The sequence below is a fragment of the Athene noctua genome, chromosome 2 (assembly GCF_965140245.1).
Source record: "Athene noctua chromosome 2, bAthNoc1.hap1.1, whole genome shotgun sequence".
Lineage (NCBI taxonomy): Eukaryota > Metazoa > Chordata > Aves > Strigiformes > Strigidae > Athene > Athene noctua.
The window spans coordinates 158,425,933-158,445,231 of record NC_134038.1 but is presented as its reverse complement, the minus strand read 5'-3'; the positions used below and the strand labels follow the sequence as shown (position 1 = coordinate 158,445,231).

Below are 19,299 nucleotides of genomic sequence, written 5' to 3'. Positions count from 1 at the left end.
AATAGTACTGACATATATATCATGGTAGTTTTTAGGGAGCCCAGTCAGCAGCTTAGACCTCATATAATTGATCCTAGGTTGGTTAGGACTGAACACAGAGTCATCAAAAGGTTTGTAATGCATTTTATAATAACTCTAATCTGATTGTTTTGGTAGCAAAACTCAAACCCAGGCATGGTTTGGTTCCCAGTTCTTCCCCAAACTCTTGCAGTGAAATTCCTTCTTTCTCCTCACACCTCTCAGGACAACACTTTCTTTTATATGATGGTATCTTGTCTTTTATATACATTTTTTCCAGAAACACCATTCTTCAAGCTCTTTTCCTTGTTCCTATCTGAAAAACTTGCCTTTGAACAACGTAGGGCTACTCCTTGCTCTCTATCCCTGGGACACCATCTTTTGCTTTGCTTGGCTCAGTGGGATTTTTTTCCCCTGCCTTCAAGAGCCAGACATTCACTCCTGTCCCTGCTGACCCAGGGAAAGGCAGTTTGAAGCATCTCGGTGTCTCTGGAGCAATACTCGCTGGTACAGCACAAACGTGATGCTGCCATGTTGTGATTTTCATTTACATTGTGCTACCACAGAAGAAAGGAAGCCAAATTCCACACCGCCATGTAAATATTACATTAGATACTGCGTCGAGGCTTTGAAATGTTAATACCCCCTCTAACGCAGCCAGCTGACAGAGTGCTGGTTTTGTTTCGGTGTGACTCAGGCTGTCACAACAGGTCCTGGCAGTATTAAAACAGCCGTGAGCAGCCTGCAAGTTCCTGGGTAGTAAGGGCTTATGCCGTGTTTTATGGCTACCATTTTGGGATCATTTTAACTGGTGTTTTAGAAGGGAGAAATCTACTTGTGGGGTGACTCTGAGGGACGGCAGCTGTCTCAGAGGGCAATGTCAGAACCCTGTACTCTGCTCCTGGATGCCAGCTGGCCTGTCAGCCCACAGCAGGGAGGTTGTAAAATGGCTGACTTGTGACAGTCTCTCAGCCAGTGTGGGCCCTGTTGTGGAGGTGCAGGAGCGTGCGTGATGCTCCTCAGCCTGCAGCAGGGCTGGGTGGGCTCCGGCCATGTCTCACCACTGCCAGGAGAAGGAAGGAAGGAGCCTGGAGAGGGGTGGTTTTCCACCTCAGGCCAAAGGGCACTTGGTCTCTTGGCAAGGAGACAGTAGCGGGGCAGGAGTGAACAGGAGTAGTCCTGGTCCACCAAGAGGAACTGAGGGCAACGGGTCAGGATGAGGGGAGGGGATGCTGGCAATGACCTTCTTTTTTGCCACCTCTTCTTGGGGAAAAGATTTTTTTTCCCCCGGCCTTTTGTTCTCTGATGACTCCTTCATGCTAGCCTTTAATTTTAATGATAGCATAGCAGTGAAACAAAGACACAGCAAGGCCTGAAGGTTTCCATCTGTAATGAAATGTAAAGAAACCTGGCAGGGTCTGACATGTTTTCAGTCTCCTGAGAGAGAGACACTTGGGAACTGAGCTCTGGGAATCAAGTGTTCAGAACAATCGTGCTTTCCAAAGCAGTGAATTATTTTGATAAATCTTCTTGGGTTTTTTTCCCTCTTTATTTTCCCATAGAAATTGGGAAGATTGACCAAGACATATATAAATACAACACTCCAGGATTTACTGGCTGCCTATCAAGAGTACAGTTCAACCAGATTGCTCCACTCAAAGCAGCTCTGAGACCTACCAACGCCTCCTCTCACGTCCACATCCAAGGAGAACTGGTGGAATCCAACTGTGGAGCATCTCCACTCACCATCCCACCAATGTCAGCCGCTACCGATCCGTGGCACTTAGACTCAGGTAAGCTGGGACGCATGCCATGCTAGCTCAGCAGAGTACTTCAGAGAAGAAATACATCCACCCTCTGTAAGGAAAAACAAAACAGAGTGGATGTGATTGATAGATGACTGTAGGTCTATAATCACAGTATGAAATGCAAAGCTGGTATCACAAGAGATTTTCCACCACTTCTAAATGCAGTTACAGGATATTTTCCTTGCCTTTTTTTAATACTCTACTTCATTTTTCTTTTCTGTAACTGTTACACTGTTTGAATGTTGAGTTTTGACCTAGCTGCTGCGACAGCACTTTCTCCATAGTATTGGGTATGTAGTCAGCAAAAGGTTCTAAGTACAGATAAATAAGGTACAGTAGCATTTCTTATGCAGTATTCCCAATAAGTAAGTAGATTGTAGTCAGCTTCATACAAAAAAAAAAAAAAAGTAAATCTAATTTTAGGCATAAATATATTTAAATAAAGTGCTGATTTGTTTTCTGAAATGTTTGCTTTCCTCAGGCCATGTTTAATGGGAAAGACCGTTAGTCATGACTGCATTCATCTCATGCTGAAAATGCTGGAAAGCCAAAACAATTTGCTGATCCCAGAAATCTTATCCTGCTTTGTGTCTGACAGTCTGAAAGTATACGTTGTGCCTCAATTTTGAGGGTTTCTTTCGATTTTGCTTCTTAGGTGTCAGATAAATACTTAAAAAAAAAAAACATCTGTTCCCTTTAGACTTATAGGGTCAAGTGTACATTGACCTCTCTCTTGTATTTTGTCCTCATTCAGTTTTCACTTGTAGTGGTGTAAATCAGAACCTGTCCTGGCAAAGTTGATGGGTTTACAAGGGTGTAAAATTAAAATGCTAGAGGAAAAAATTATTTGATGATGGTTTTGGTACCAATTAGTCTTTTCCTGTTGTGTTCGAGGATGCATCTATCTGCCAGTTTTTATATGAGAGTGGACAGATATATGTCTCTTCCTTAGAAGTATGTGCCAAGATCACACCTTTGGGGTTTGGATATTTTTTTATTGCAATGTCAAACAACTCCTTGCAGCATTTCCTTTCAGCTCTTCTTAAGTAGAGAAGTAAGACAGAGGTTTGCAAGGCGAGGCAGATATTCTAGGTCTGAGTGTCCCAAACATTTATACAAGTAGTATCATGCTCTAAAACCTGTCATTCCCTTATTGCCATGCCATTGTAAGATTTCAGTATGTCTTTTTCCCTCTTTATAATATGCAATCTCCTACAGGAATTGTTTCATCACAAATTAGTAGTCCATTTCTTCTCTGAAATTGATAGTTCAGTTTATACCTGAAGGTTATGTTCCGTGCTCCTGTTTCCATAAAAGCACATTTACTGAAGGATACCTCGCTGACTCATGTCTTTTAAAAGTGTGCCATAAACTTCTTGAGGATGCACTGTTACTGTGAATTTTGTGCAACTAATGGGTTTTGGTTGCTTATTTTCATTGGTTTCTTTTTCCTACAGATAATTTGACTGCAAGCTAGTAAAACGCTATGGTGGGATTTAATCCAGATAGTTGAACTGTTCCTAGTAGCTCCTGGTGTTAAAAGAGGGAGGTCCTATTTGTCCTTGCCATGTGCTGCTACACTTGTCCTTGTGTTGGCTTAGTCTCGTCTTTGAAACTTCTGCTGAGTTGATTAAACTTTGTTCACCTGACAGATTAGAAATTTATATATTTTCTTCTGGATTAATTGTAGTACTCGCTTATGGAGCCAGTGTGAAGGATATCAGGGAACATACAGGATACAATTAGGTTGGCTCAAGCTGTCTGTTAACTTCTGCCCAGCAAAAAAAATCCCATTGCCATAGCTGGGCTTGACTTGGCTGTTTCAGTCATGGACAGCCAGAGTGTGAGTGACCCCTTTTCATTTTGATGAGAAGCTTTAGTAGGACTGGAAGCTAGGGACACCTCCTCTTGTCCTTTCCAGTGCTCCGCAGCAGTTAAGGGGAAAAAATCATATTGCTTTAAAGATATCTAGTAAGGGACTGCTGTACACTGAAGGCAACAACACTGTCAGGTGAGTTACAGTGCAAAGAAATTTCACAGCAAGCAAGTGGTGTTTCACTGGGGCAGGAGTGAAGGGGCATTCAGGTGTGGGTGAACAATTCCTGACTTTCCATGATACAAAGAGGAGGTATCACCATCATTTTTCAGTATCAGGTAAGAACAACTCAGTCTCTGTAAAAGTATCTCTGGTGGTCTGACACAGCTAGCTCTGTTTCAGTCTCAAGAGAAATACATATTCTGTAGACTGTGCAACCTCACAGACAGATGATCTTGATGGCTGGTAAATGAAAATGTTTGGTTTTAGTGTCACTTTGCATTAGCAAATTGGCAGTTTGCACTGAGGATTTTTTATGTTTTCCAAACACCACTCGAAGACTTCCTAACAAAAATTGTGTTGAAAGAGAAGTTGGAAAAATCAGAGGTGGAAGTAATGGTTCCCACTGGCTCCAGAGCGGGAATAGTCTCTGTACACTCAGTGTGAATTTACTCCACTAAGATGGCTGAAGGGGCAAAGACAAAAGGCTCTTTTGAAATTCACAGAAACACTTCTAGTGGTGCTAAAGCAAAAAAAAAGCAGCAGTTGCAAAGAACATGGCTTATAAAGCAGCAGTTACTAGGAACAGGATTTCTCATTTCATACATGTTTTTATCTGTAATTTTTATTGTTCTGTCACCTATTTCGTTTTAAATAGATCTTAACAAAACATGAGAGGACGGATGGTTTGTAGTGAAAAGAGAAAATCGGGAAGAAATTTGTGGCAGGTGTCATATGGTTTAAATCTCATTCAGTGACATTCTCTGCACTCATCTTGATTCACATTTTGAGTTAAGTGTACATTTATAGCTTTGCTTCTCAAATACTGTAGAACTGAACTTGGAGGATTGAAAAATGTTGTAGGAGGGGATCAAAGATAAGTGTCTTAAATAGATGCAGCAGGATACAGATACAGCAGGAGGCAAATATGTAATGATCCTTTCACCTCTAAACTGCAGTGCTGGATCAGACCTTCTGGATAATTACTAGATGTTAAGCAGGTTCTGCCTGATGGGTGACCTACATGAAATGTTTGACTTAAACTCTTCTATGTAGTTACTGCATGGACATCTGCTGCTAGCTGCAAAACACTTTGGATGCCCTAACAGAGGGGCTAAAGGAAAAATCATAAAGACACATATCAGTCACTTTCAGCTGACCCTTAGAAAAAAAGTGCTGGGATTTATCAATAAGAAAACCTGTTGATTTGCTCCCCAGAAAAATGGGCCATACAGCTTCTTGATTCATTGTTTTGCACTTTACATTAGCCTTGAATTCATATACATTTGAAATTTACAACATTAGTTCTTTTAAAATTTCTTTTGTCATTGTGAAAATGCCACTTCCCTTCCTTCCCACCTCCTGGCTGACATTTTGCCATGCTATTGGGACATTATCTTAAACCATTATCTTGTTCAGCTTGTGAGTATTCTTACAATGCATAGTCTTTCCCTGTTGCTATGGTAATCCTTTCTTGGTGGCAATGAAGCACAGGAATTCAGCAAGTCATTCTTTTCTAGAATATGACTTTCTAGTGATCTAAAAAAAAAAAAAAGTCAGTAATCAAGCAGATCATCAATATAGTTTCCCTCCTGTGGTTTTCTCCCTTCCGTATTATGTCAGTTCATGTCAGACAATCCAATTTGCTTTGGTTACATCAAAAGGAGTGTAGAAAGGAGGCAAAAAAGAGCTTGATCAATGACCATAAAATTTTAAAATGGCATGTCCTGCCATTACATGTTGTCTAAACCCAGCAGATTGCCCGTCTGGCATACATTTCAAAACAAAAGTTATAATTACATGTCTTTAACTATATTAACATGCATTATAATATCTATTACTGTAGCATATGTTAAAGAAAAGCTAATCACCAAGGATTTTTTTAATATCTCTCAGTTCACATTAGCTAAGATGTATGTCACTGATAACTGACACCTTGCTCATTGTAGAGAAGCAAACAGAAGCCCAAACAGATGATTATATTTGTAGTAATTAAACTCCCATACCTAAAATGCCTTGTACTTAAATCAGAAGGTGCATATTATTGGGGTGGTGGTGTTCAGTTTGTGGGTGTTTTTTTCTAAGATAAAGGTTTTGCAATTTACTAACTGAGTTTCACTTCCAAACTTTTCTTATTTACATAAAAAGGATAAAAGAAACCTACTACAGGTATGTACCTCTCCATTTTAGGGAAAATGTGCTCCAGCTTGCCAATCTACCTGATCTTGAATTTAGTAAAAGCAAAAGATACCAGAAGAGGCAAGGTACATACAACAGTTGACAAACCATGCTTCAACACTTCTACGCTGCCATGGCAGTGTGTAGCTGCAAGATGCATTTATTCTGAGCTTGAACGGAATGCCATCTAGAGTATTTAACACGGAACGTACTTAAACCCATATTAGTTTCAAAACATGAAGAATTAAATGGAACAGGGTTAAATGCTATGTCCGCAATGTTCTTCCAAGTGGTGTGACTTTTCTGACTGTACATATTTAAACCCTGCAAGCCCTTTATTTTTGTAGAAGGTGAAAGACCTTGTCTTTTAAGAATCGGCAGCTTGCTTTGAAACCTATATTGAGCAGGTCTAGCAAAAACATTGTATGAAGACATGCAATAGTGTAATCAAGCTTAAAACAGCTGCCCTCAGGATTAACTCCATTTGTGTTACAAATTCACCCCTCTAACAAGCGATGGCAGGAGAAGAGAACGGGAGGGCTGAATACTGGCCACATGTTGGTGCTGGTCTCTTCTCAGAGGTGATTAGTAACAGAACAAGGGGGAATGGCTTTAAACTCCAATAGGGGAGGTTTAGACTGGACATTAGGAAAAAATTTTTCACGGAAAGAGTGGTCAGACAGTGGAATAGGCTGCCCAGGGAAGGGCTGGAGTCACCATCCCTGGAGGTGTTGAAGGGTCGTTTGGATGAGACGTTGGGGGCTATGGTGCAGGGGAGAACTTTGCAGAGTAGGGCTGATGGTTGGACTCGATGATCCCAAGGGTCTTTTCCAACCTGAATGGTTCTATGATTCTATGAGCCATGCTCACCTAACTGGCCTACTAATTATCTTCATCAAACAAAAGATAGAAGTTGATTTCTGGACTAAGACAGAGTGTCACTCCTGTGTTCCTGGTGACAGTGCTGAAGGTCACCTTCCCGATTCAGAAGCCACTAGCTGGGTTGCCATCCCACCCTCTGACCACGTCTCAGAGGACAGAGCAGAAGCATCTGAAGAGAAGCTGTGTCAGACATCCACAGGTACGGATGTGGCTACAGAGATGGGAAACAGCTCTTGCCCTTGTAAAGGGCTTGTTACAAAGGGCGCAGTGGGAAGGAAGGATCAAAAGCATTACTTGCTGGAGGGCATCGAAGCAGCCTTCAAAATGGTCTTAGGTTACAAACACATGAACAAAAGGGTCTTCTCCTGGCCACAGACATTGAAAGACTCCTGTACACATCAGTGAATCCAATAGAAGGGTTAAAATCAGTGGTAACGTGATGCAGTGTTCATTCTCTCCTCTAAGGGACAGCAGGGGAGCAGGGTCACGTCTCCAGGCTTTCTGCAGGGGGCAAGCAAGTCAGGCAGGAGGGACAGAAGAGGTGCACTGCTTTTGTTCATAATTCAGCCTTACACATCTAAACTCGATCTCCTAGGTGTTAGCAATATTACACATAGACGTGAAGGCAGTTGCTAGAATAAAATGACGCTCCTCCTTTTTCAAGGATAGCAAATAGGATTAGTTACCTGTACTTCAACCAGAAAGTGATGTCAGATTCTGTCTTTGAAGTTATTGATCACTCAAAGTGTTTGGTTCTTTTTAATTAACATAACATGTAAACATTGGGAGGCTCTTTGTCTGCCAGTAAGCTAGTTTAATGTTTATACTTCCTATACAAAAGACAGAAGATGCACTTCCAGCCTGCCCTGCAGCCCAACAGATTCTTCCACTGCCAGATTTTGGTCCATTTCTGTGATCAAGTTTCCTCTGCTGAGAGTGACCAGCGTTCACCCCCAATTCTCCCAATATAAATATTGTCACAGAAGTCCATGGCCTTGACCTGAGTTGTTTTCAAAAAGGAAGGTGGCATTTTTTTCAGATAGGGGATTGAGTCTAGCAGAAACTCAAAGCTGGTTCTAAGCAGCAAGTGGTTCTTGCAGGCAAGAAGGTAAGTAGTAAACATTGAGATACAACGGTTTCTATTTTCCTCCTCCCTGTTGAGCAGCTAACTAGCAAGAGCATCTGTCTGAAATTTGACACAATCAGTGCTTCATCTTTAAAGGGTTTAATTATGGTGCTTGAATTACTGTAAATCTCTCTATTGATTGGGAATAAAAATGACTCCCTCCGTCTCATCTAGTTTCTTCACACAATTATGCATAGCTTTCTCTTATCTTTAAGACTATATAATTTCAGTCTGAAATTTCTGACACTCTTTCTAGTGTATCAGACAACTGACAGACTGCCAAGCTTGTAAATTCTTCTGGCGTTCATTGAGAGACCAGCACTGTAGCTATTTCATAAGCAGTGATTTGAATGTTAATGCTGCTACCTCACATCAAGGCAAGGAGGTGGTAATATTAAAAAAAAAAAAAAAAAAAGAGTTTTCCATCCTCTGCAAATACTGTATTTGTTCCACAAGTATTAACTTTAACTAGGAACACAGGGATGGCACAAATTAGGAAAAAATGGAGTAGAGAAAGAATATTTGGATGCCTGGGCACTTCATGTGACTGCCGCCTTTTTCCTTTCCTTGGGCTGAAAAGCACTTCACTTCCTGTGTAAGAGGTTATTCTAGACTACAGTCAGGTCATTAAAGCTATTAAAGTTTATTGTAGATTTAAACTCTCCAGTCTGACCCATTCCTCATCACCAGCCCAAGCCTTTATTTTTTCGTAAGTGGATGAACGCTGGAAGTGCAGAACCTGATCTTGTCATTCATAGCCTGGCTGTGAGAAGCCCTTTCTTCCAATGGCCTCAATTAATAGATTTTTTTTTTTTTTTTTTTTTTACTTTTTTGTAGCTGTCATAAGTTCGGTCATTGTTCGGTATTCTTGTTTGTGGATTTATTTTGGGGGTTTTGTTTCTTTCAAGTATTCCCTGTGGGTCCATTATCAGCAATTAGCTATATACAGCTAGGCTTTGATCAGCACTTAATTCTACTGTTCCTTTGAGAGCACTGAAGCATTTTATATTTTACATTAATTATGAAAGGAAGTATTTGTTTGTCTTCCTTAACAGGTGAAATGTAAGCGCTGCACATAAAATCTTGATGAAAGTGATCGCTTAGGCCAGCACGACTAATACACTAGCAGTTCTTGTCTGGAGTCAGGGTGAGACCAGTGTCTGACAGATGTTACTACCAGGAATTAAAAGACAGATGAGTTTAGCAGTTTAGTCTGGCAGAACAAATGTTCAAAATACTACTTCTGAGACAGAAATTGATGAAGTTCAAACTGAAGATGAACACAATCCAAAAGTAATCCTCAATGTCTGCTCTCCTCTTAAAATAAGGAAGAAAATTCTGTAGTATGCAGGTACCAGTTACTAACTGTTAAAAGTTACTAACTTTTAAAAGGTCTTGTCTTTCCACCACTTTGTACAATTACTTGTTTGTGTGCAAAAGAAAGTGTAAAACTTACTATTGGGAAATGAGCACACAGAGGGGAAAGCAGGGGAAAATCACTAAACCCATCCCAATAGACAGTGCAGAAATGTTTTCCCTGTTTCATATTTCATCCAGGACTGATGTGGGGGAGTTTAAGCTGCAAGGATGGATCTCCTAATAAGGCACATGTTTTTCTTCCCCTTTGCTAGGAAGATTGCTTCTTAAGACTGAAACAAAGACTATTGTTCTGCTCTCTTGGAGCAAGCCATTCATAAAACTCCATTTCCTCCTCTGCCTAAGTGTATGGACAGTGAAGTTTGTCTGCAGAAGGAAATTAAGGGACTAATAACACAGACGATTCAGAAACAGCTGTCTTGACTGGTTGGGTTGTCAACTCAGGTGTCTAATGTTGAGAATTTGCATTGTCCCAGTTCATTGACCATGGAACGTTCAGTGAATTTCCCCCCAGTGCTGCCACTGTTTATTGTTGACATTTCCATTGTTTACTCCCAAGATTCATGCTTTTTTTAACACAAACATCCAACAACTCTTTTTTCTATAATCCACACTTACTTTCACACACTGTCACAGGCGTTTGCATACAGAAGGGCTGTTCAGACGATGTTTCTACTAAGTCATAATTTCAGAGAATTTTAAAATTTATACTCATTTCATATTGGCATAAAAAGACACAACTGGAGAACCTTCACACCAAAAGTGTAAAAATACTGGGTTTGTGTTTTCCATCATCTCTGTGTGTGTGTCTCTCTCTCAGCAGAACTCACCAGTAGCTGTCAGTAAAACCACTTCAGATTCAGTGAAAAATTCTTAGAGAAAAAAAATTCAACCCTTCAAAATGTTTTGATCTAACAGAACATACCTGACAAAACTTAGTTTAAATAATTGGTCCCAATAGCACTAATGCGTTGCGTGACTTTTTTGTCATTTATGAACATTTTGTCTGGTTTTTTTCTTCCCTATCTCTCCCAGCCAAGAAGGTTGCAAAGGATTGAAGTAATTAGTGGATTTTGATCCAACATTAAGACTTTCAAGTTTCAAATAATTTGCATTATTGGTGTTGTGGTTTAAGCCCAGAGGGCAACTGAACACCACACAGATGACAAGGACAGGGAAGGATGACTCATTCATTATGGTCACAGGCTAAAGACAGACTCATTTGGGGAAGAAAAAAAATATCAGTTTAATTTGGCTACCTCCACCACTTTATTTACTAGAATAAAATGCAACTGCATCTTAAAAACACCTTCCCCACAACTCTCCCTTCTTCCCAGGCTCAGCTTTGCTCCCAATTTCTCTATGTCATCCTCCACAGTCCTCCCTCAGGGGGAGGACTCCTCACATTTTTCCCCTGCCCCAGCATGGGGTCCCTCTCACAGAAGACAGTCAGTCCTACATGAACTTTCTCCAACACGAGTCCCTCCCACATGCTGCAGCTTTTCATTAACTACTCCAGCATGGATCCTTCCAGCATGTTGCAGTTCTTTCAGCGATGAATTGCCCCAGCGTGGGCTTCCCTCAGAGCCCCAGCCTTCTTCAGGCACAGCCCCCTGCTCCAGCGTAGGGTCCTCCATGGGCTGCAGGTGGCATCTGCTCCACCGGTGACCTCCGTGGGTGCAGGGGCACAGCCTGACCTCTCACCACGGGCTGCAGCGGGGTCTCTGCTGTGGCCCACCAACCCCCTTCCTCCTTTCTTCCACTGACCTCGGTGTTTTCATAGGTATTTCCCTCACAACTTGCCCTCCTCCCAGGTTCCCCTTCTTAAATACATTATCCCAGAGGTGCAGCCACAATCACTAGTTGTCTCAGCCTTGGCCAGAGGTGGGTCTGACTTGAAGCCAGGGGAGCTTCGAGAAGCCTCTCAGAGGGGGCCACCGCTGTAGCCTCCTCCCCTGCTACCAAAACCCCTACACACACAAACCCAACACAGTTGGCAACAGAAAGAAGAAGATGACATTTTTAAAGTGAAAAGCCCTAATTTTCCTCTAAAGTGCACATCTGTTCTGGTAGTTTCCAAATTGTTATGTGGGTGTGCTTTTTCCAATATCCTATAACTTATATCAAAAAAATTAGTAAGTCTGTGACTGTGAAGGCTTCTATTTCCATTAAGACAGAAAAATGGTTCATATTAGGGATGTGCTCTAACAAAACCCTCTAACACTGCAGTTGAGACATACTAAAGGGAGTAGTGATTAACCCCAACAAAGGACAAAAATTACCTTCTACAAACAATATGGTTAATAATATCTTTTAAATAATTTGTGGTTGGGTAATAATTGGGTATTTTTTAAAAAAAACCTTGTGTTTAATATTAAAAATAACTTTAGCCAGATTCTTAGTTCTATACTTAAGCTGGTGTCAGTGGGACTTTAAACTCTGCTGTTTAATGTTAGATGGTCCTCCCTCATAATCTGCTCTTAAATGCCTAGAAAAGCAGTAGGGATAGTTTTCTTCCTTTCTCTGTTTTCAGCTTGGAGAAGTAGGAAAAAAATAGATATATTAATTTTTAAAAAAAAAAATATAGGATATTTCAATATAAAATTTGCCCTGGCATCATAAAAAGACACCATTTTCCATACTGCTTCAGATTTTTCTTCTTTTTCTGAATTGCTGTAGTTGTCATGGGAGCTCTTCACAGAGCCACACTCAGGAGGAGAGCAGTGGGTGGGATGGGCACAGGCAATGGGATGAGCAAGAAAGGGTGACTGGAGTCTATGGGCTGTGTTGTTCACCTTTGATGTGGGACTGTGTAATGGAGTTGTTTACTCCTGCTCCATCATTTCTGTGCATGTGTTTAGAGTTTCTCTTGTAATCTAGGCCCTTCACGAAGGGGAATGTGACTGTGACTGCACATTAGTTCCTACTATCAAGAGTCAAGCAATTAGTTTCTGTACTTAGAGTCTGTAATAAGGAGTGCTCTGTAATTTCAAAACATAGCAGTACAGTCTTACCTGACCAGCAGAGTTGACATAATTTGACAAAATGCAGCCAAAGAGCTTGCTTTTGTTTTCCTCTGTGTTATGGTCCTGTGGAGAAATAGATTAGTGAATGCCTGTAGTGTCCAACACTTTCCCTGAATCCTAAGGTGTCAGTGAGTGTTTGTTGCAACCTCAACTCTAGGATGCCTGGATACAAAATAAAATTAGGAAGAAGGAGTTATAGTTCACATCTTTGCTTTTATTTTGTTCTCTCACTGTTCTACTTTTAATCAGTGTCTTGGTTGCCAGGGGTTTTATATACCTTGTGATCACCAGATCCAGTTGTTCTGGTTGCTTCTCTAGTTCGTATTTATGTAAAAACCCAACTGGTCTTAATAATGGGAGAATACTTCTCAAAAATTGTGGACATCTGTGAAGCTGAAAGGTCACAGCAACCTTGCAACACGTGTTAGTTCTAGGCTGAATAAACTCAATTTCCAGCATTTCACAGGTTTCATCCATTGTTTGTTTTACAGCTGTGATTACTCCCAGCCTTCCTTTTTTGGAACAAATCTAAACTATCTTCCTTTGTAGTGTGCTGTATTTTAACTAAGACTTGCCCACTCAGTAAAAAAGTCCAGTTAAAAAAATTGCTTTCGAGGGTTTATGTGTAATGCTCCTGGTAGTGTATGTCAAAATGAAATTTGCCTTTTACTTTGTACTTCTCAGTACACCTCTCTAGTTGAATAGTCTCCCTGTTTGGTTTTGGGTTTCCCCTTGACTTTACTGAATAGCTTTTTGATCATTTCTCTACCCACACCTTCATTCTGGACCACCTTTCTACTTTAACAGGGTCATTTTTTATTTCAATTTTGTGAATTTGCAGAAGGCTTTTATGTGGGATCCATGGTAAAATCTCTCCCTCTGAAAATGACAGATGCAAAATCACACCTACTATAATGAAGCAAAATTATCACTCACTCTGTTAAATCAACCACATCTGTCATCTTTAACATCTAATCCTAATTATGGTCTGTTTATCCAGTCCCATCTCCCCTTTCCATTCAGTGAGTGCTGCTGTATTGCAGCTGGCTGTGACAATGACCATGCTGAGTGTGCCAGATGATGGTAGGTCTCCTACTGCATTTTTGTGGTCATCTGAAATGTCATTAAAATGATGGCCAAAACTTGGATTTTGCCTGCAGTGTCTTTAATCACCCTTTCAGGTGCTACAAAGTTCCTTTAACCCCATTTACCCTGAGACTAATAGACTCATAACACAAAGTTGAAAAGTGTAAAACATAAGTTCAAACTCCATAGATTTACTCTGTGATTATTGAAACTATGGCTTCGTAAACAGCAGCCCACAAAAGAAAGAGAAAGCAAAGTATGCTGTGTCCTTTTACATCAGTGAGTTTCAGGATGATGGTGTTTGAAGCAAACCTGATGGCATGCTGTGGGAAGACAGGGTGCAAAGAACAGCATCGCTCAGATTGTGTTCTGGAAGGGAACCAGATGAGGTGATGTCTGTAAGCCACAGATGAGTTTAGCATTTCCTGGTACAGTTTAATCCATCCCTACCCCAGCTGTGGGTTTTAGGAAAATGTCTTTGGTGTGTCCTGAGAGCAAACTAATGGCTCTGTGCCACAGCTGCATGAGCAGAGGATTTCAGGGAACTGGCAGCACATCTCTGGGGCCAATATGCAACTGTTTTCCAGGATAGATTAAAAAGCTGTTTGCTTTCTTCTTCATGTTTTGATTCACACAAGCGAGACCCTGGCTGCTCAGAGAAACCTAGGGAAGATTCAGAAAAAGCTCCTAAAGTAAGGAAGCCTTTCCCATACAGTCCCCAAACCAGATGGGAATCAGCTGCTCGAAAGCAACGTTTGTAGACCAGGTAATATAGGAAAACTGAATAGCCCTATTCATGGCCACAGCTAACAATGAGGAGGATGGTACATAGACCAAAACTCCTGCAGAATCCTCCTCACACCATCTTATTACATTCACAACCCATTTGCTGTTCAGGGTAACAACATAGAGCAACCTCAGCTCCGTGGCACCTATTTGCTGTGGGCAAGTCATGATCTGAAGCTGTGAAAAAGGGCTTGCTGAGACATGTAGTTAGGATTAATGTCACAGTGCTAACAGAAGAATTGAACAGGAAAGAGGTGTTCCCAGCTGCAACAGAGAAATGAAGGCACACACTTGACCATTAGCAACTCACCCTGTACTTAATCTGCATATTATAGCCATGCAAGCTAGTTACTGTACCACTGTGATTTAGATTCCCACAAAACATGACAGTCACTACTAACAGTATTAATTTTATCTGACCAGTCATTTAAAAACATTTTAGGAGTTACTCTTTACAACCTGTGAACAGCACACTGTAGTCTTCTGTGTTTTTACCAGAGCATCAGTATTACTGTTGCCCCTTTGTCAGCCTGCTCTAACATGTGCTTTCCTCAGTTAGTTCCTGAATTTCAGCAGCAATGGAAGAAAGAATCTCATTAGTTGTCTTCTTGACAAAGTTGCTTAATATTGCCAAGGAATGTGACCATAGTAAGGTCAGAGACAAATTATTATATGTTTGAATGACATAGCTGCTACCTGAAATACCTGCGCTTGGTACCTGTTGGTGACAGTACTCAGCTGTTAAATTCACCTTGGAGGGTCAAGGAATGAGCCCTCATACATTCTCTTCTGCCTAATTGCTGTGGCAGGAGATATCCCTTTGCGGTTATTAGACCTGTGGTCTGTAGCTATTTTTGATCTTTTGAGAAGCTACTGCTACCCAGAAGAATTTCAAGGGAACTTCAACCTAAAAGAGAAAGTAATGAGTTCTTTTCTTCCTCCTCTACCCATCTGTAGTAATACATTCAGTAAAAAACTGGTCTAGACACTCCTGCAGCAGAAGTTAGTAACGCCACATTTGGCTGAGATTTTAGATATAATTTTTCAGTCAAAAAGAGCCCCATGATATAAAAGCAGGTCTCCTGCTGACACAAGAGTAATAGAACATGAATTCATAAATTATAGTGATAATATCTGCCAACACTGCCATAAGTGCTTTTAAAAAAGATTCATTAATGTCTAAGCTTCTTTTTTCACTGCAGCACTCCTGTTTCTCCAGCAGTTGCAGCAGGGCACAACTTATCCAATCTGATGGTGAACTCTTGATGAAATAGGCTGTCCCCTGCCCCCAGACACATGTTCCTGTCTCCTCTTCACAGAATCACAGAATGATCTCGGTTGGAAAGGACCTTGAAGATCCTCCAGTCCAACCATTAACCTCACACTGACCGTTCTCAACTCCACCAGATCCCTCAGCACTGGGTCAACCCGACTCTTCAACCCCTCCAGGGATGGGGACTCCACCCCTGCCCTGGGCAGCCCATTCCAACACCCAACAACCCCTTCTGCAAAGAAATGCTTCCTAAGAGCCAGTCTAACCCTGCCCTGGTGCAGCTTGAGGCCATTCCCTCTTGTCCTGTTGCTTGTTCCTTGGTTCAAGAGACTCATCCCCAGGTCTCTGCACCCTCCTTTCAGGGAGCTGTAGAGGGCGATGAGGTCTCCCCTCAGCCTCCTCTTCTCCAGACTAAACCCCCCAGTTCCCTCAGCCGCTCCCCATCAGACCTGTGCTCCAGACCCTGCACCATCTCCGTTGCCCTTCTCTGGACATGCTCGAGTCATTCAATGGCCTTTTTGTAGTGAGGGGCCCAAAACTGAACCCAGTCATCGAGGTGCGGCCTCACCAGTGCCGAGTACAGGGGTCAGATCCCTTCCCTGTCCCTGCTGGCCACGCTGTTGCTGACACAAGCCAGGATGCCTTTGGCCTTATTGAAACTCCTACAGTTGGCCTTAGCCCATCACTCCAGCCTGTCAAGACCTCTCTGTAGAGCCTCCCTACCCTCGAGCAGATAAACACACGTTTTTTTTCAGACATGAGAGTCTCAGAGTGAATCACATCTGATTGTTGATCCAATGGACATCTCCTCCTGAGTGTGTACAATGACTAGATGCAATGGAAAGCAGCTTTGGATGGAGGTATCAGTCCTAGCACCAGCTCTCAGACCAGATCAAGAATGTAGCGTCATATCATACTTCATTTTCTTCATTATCCTGTGATGTACTTCAGTGGCTGTTGAACGTCATAACCTGTAGTCTTCCATTTGCCAGGAATCCCTTGGGATGTGGCAGTTCAGAAGGGATCGTGCTGCCAGGAACAGCATCTTTCCTCTTTCTTTACACTTCACGAGTGCCATGGTCCTTGAAACAACCTTTTAAAAGAAGATAAAATATGTTTTTCTGTTGTAAGGGAAGGGGGAACTGTAACCCATCGCTGATTTTAAGATCTCTCATGTGGGACACAGGAGAGTAACTCCAAGTGGCAAGTGGTAGGACTTGTTAACTGCCTGTGATGCTGCTCCTATGGAAAGGGGCCTCCTTTTGGATTGAAATGGCAGAGAACAACTCCATACAGTTTGGCAAATTGATGCTTTTCCAGTTAGTGTTATTTGGCTTTAGGATTTCATGTGAGGTGCAGGGGGAGTAGGTTTAAAGTTAGGGTTTATTTTCCAACTGCCAGCCCTTCATTTCAGCACTGCAAGGATAATATTATGGACCCTGTGCCAAAATGTCTCTGTAGAAAACATTTGTGGTCCTGCACAGTAAGGTTCTTCTTCGGAGAAAAATCCATTGATACAGGATCAGGTAGTTATTTATTTTTTACATTTTTTAGCCTGGTTTGTTTCAGAGAGGTGCAGAAATGCTGTTTTCAGAAGCAAGAGCACCGACAAATGTCAAAGGCACGAGTGCTGCTGGCAAAAAACGCTGGCCAGGCCACCTCCACTGAGCCCTGAGAAACGCTCTCTTGTTTGTCCACAGGCAACCAGCCAAAAACTAGTTTTTAACACACAGCTGCTTTGACTTGCCCCCACAGTAGGCACACGGAAGGCTGCTCTACCCCCAGACCTCTTTGCAGGACACGTGGCAAGCTGAAGCCATTCATTCTTTTGTGCAGCTGTTTTGCGATACAAAAGGAACTTTATTATGGATTTTAGTCCATGCTAACAGAAAGCCAGCTGAATTTCCTTAGCCAGTTTTTGGGTATAGCAAATGCATGTAAAGGCAACTGATTAATACAATATCACTTAATTCATCAAGCAAGGAAAATACAGCTGGGTTTTAAATACTGACCTAAGAAGTAATTCCTATCCATGATTATTTTAACTGTCTCAATGCCACAGTCCAATGGCAAAGAAGGGAATGATTGCAACCACTCACCTTGCTCTCTGGGCTTGCTTAGTCACTGCAGTGTCTAGTTGCTATGACTCTAAAGAAAATGCTGATGATAGGTTTAATTGATGGAATAAAAAAAATAAAAAAGGCTTTGAAAAGCCTCTGTGGTGTTTTCTGGAGGCTAAAACCAAGATTACAATCCAAATTCTACTTTAAATCTATATCGGTTCCTTCATCCATCTCTGTCACAAGTAGTCTCTCCATTTTAGGTCACTGACAGATGGTGATACCAGTGCTGGTACATCTGACCATGTTTCCTCTCCTTATGTGTCTGCTGGAGGCTCTCTTCTCCTGTGGGCTCTCCTGCCTGCTCCTCCAACTCACAGTCTTGCATCTCCAAAGCACCTCCAGCAGTGGCTAAGCTGACACACTGGTCTTTCTTCTAGGATAGCAAATGTGCTGGCGTGTGCTCCTTTGGGTGACTGCTCTATGGCTCTATGACCGACAGAAAATGCATCCCCTCACATACCTTGGACTGTACAGCAGCAAAAGGGATGGCACTTTTTCTTTCAAAGAGCTTGCAGTTTTACTCAGTGGTGGTCACAAAGTCCTGGAAACTTCTGAAAAACCTTTCATCGACAGCAGGGACAAAGGCAAAAATCTCTATAATAATATGTATGATCACATGCTTTTGAAAGAAAAGGTTTTATTTGCTGTTGTGTTAAAGAAACTTGCTGAATTTATTCTAGTAGAGTAACAAAATGACCTCCTGTATTATCAGCAGTGATAATAAAGAGTGATAATAAAGAGTACCTCCTTTAATTTTATTTTTGTTAAGAAGAGGAAGCAAGTTCTGAGGAATTAGATAATAATGAAAGGTGGGGTTTTTTGGTTTCTTCTTCTTTAGATAAATATCTAGAGATCACAATTTTCTTTAAATTTTATCTGAGGGTGTTGGATGTATTTCTGAACTACTGTGTGAAGTTTCACTGCTATTACAACATGAATCTTTAATTCCCTATTTACAGCCAGTGCTGATTTCCCGTACAATGGTCAAGCTATAGGAGATGGAGTTAACAGAAACTCTGCCATTATTGGAGGTAGGAAAACCATATACTTTTCTAAGATACTTGACAGTATGACTGTGACATCTGAATTGCTGTTGGTAACATATTCAAGCTATTTGCTAAGAGCTGACTATGTGGGAAAACTACACCTGAACAAAGTTAAATAGAAAGTTGGGTAAGTCTGTTCAGGCACATTGTCCTAGTGAAATGGTTTGTTCTCACTTAGTTTGTCACCTCAGATTCAGTTTTAACCAAATTAAAATACTGATATTCATCATTCACATATTAAGCATCCATGTGGGGAGCTACTTTGCAGTAGTTACTTATGTTAACAGAATAATCAATTTATATGAAATGACAAGGACACTTTTCCAGTTACAGGACATTCAACATGAATCTATGTTGAACACTATTTGCTCCATCCTTGACAAAAATCCTCATGATCCTGCCTTGATTTTTAGGGGCAAAGTTCTGCTATAACTTATGTGCCAGAGAATCCCTCCCATTCATTGTGATAGGTGATGTTAAGTAATACCAGAACTGTAACTTTGAATTAGCATTCCATTGAAGCTGTTCTGGCCAG

General features: G+C 41.4%; 1 protein-coding gene across 1 annotated transcript in view; it reads left to right on the top strand.

Annotated features, from left to right (window-relative positions):
* Nucleotides 1-19,299, top strand: part of CNTNAP2 (contactin associated protein 2) — a 1,190,827-nt gene that overhangs the window by 1,159,640 nt on the left and 11,888 nt on the right. Inside the window, exons 22-23 of the mRNA XM_074900878.1 lie at nucleotides 1,581-1,811; nucleotides 18,678-18,749. Of these exons, the coding sequence (XP_074756979.1) occupies nucleotides 1,581-1,811; nucleotides 18,678-18,749 (303 nt within the window). The remainder of the gene's footprint in view (nucleotides 1-1,580; nucleotides 1,812-18,677; nucleotides 18,750-19,299) is intronic.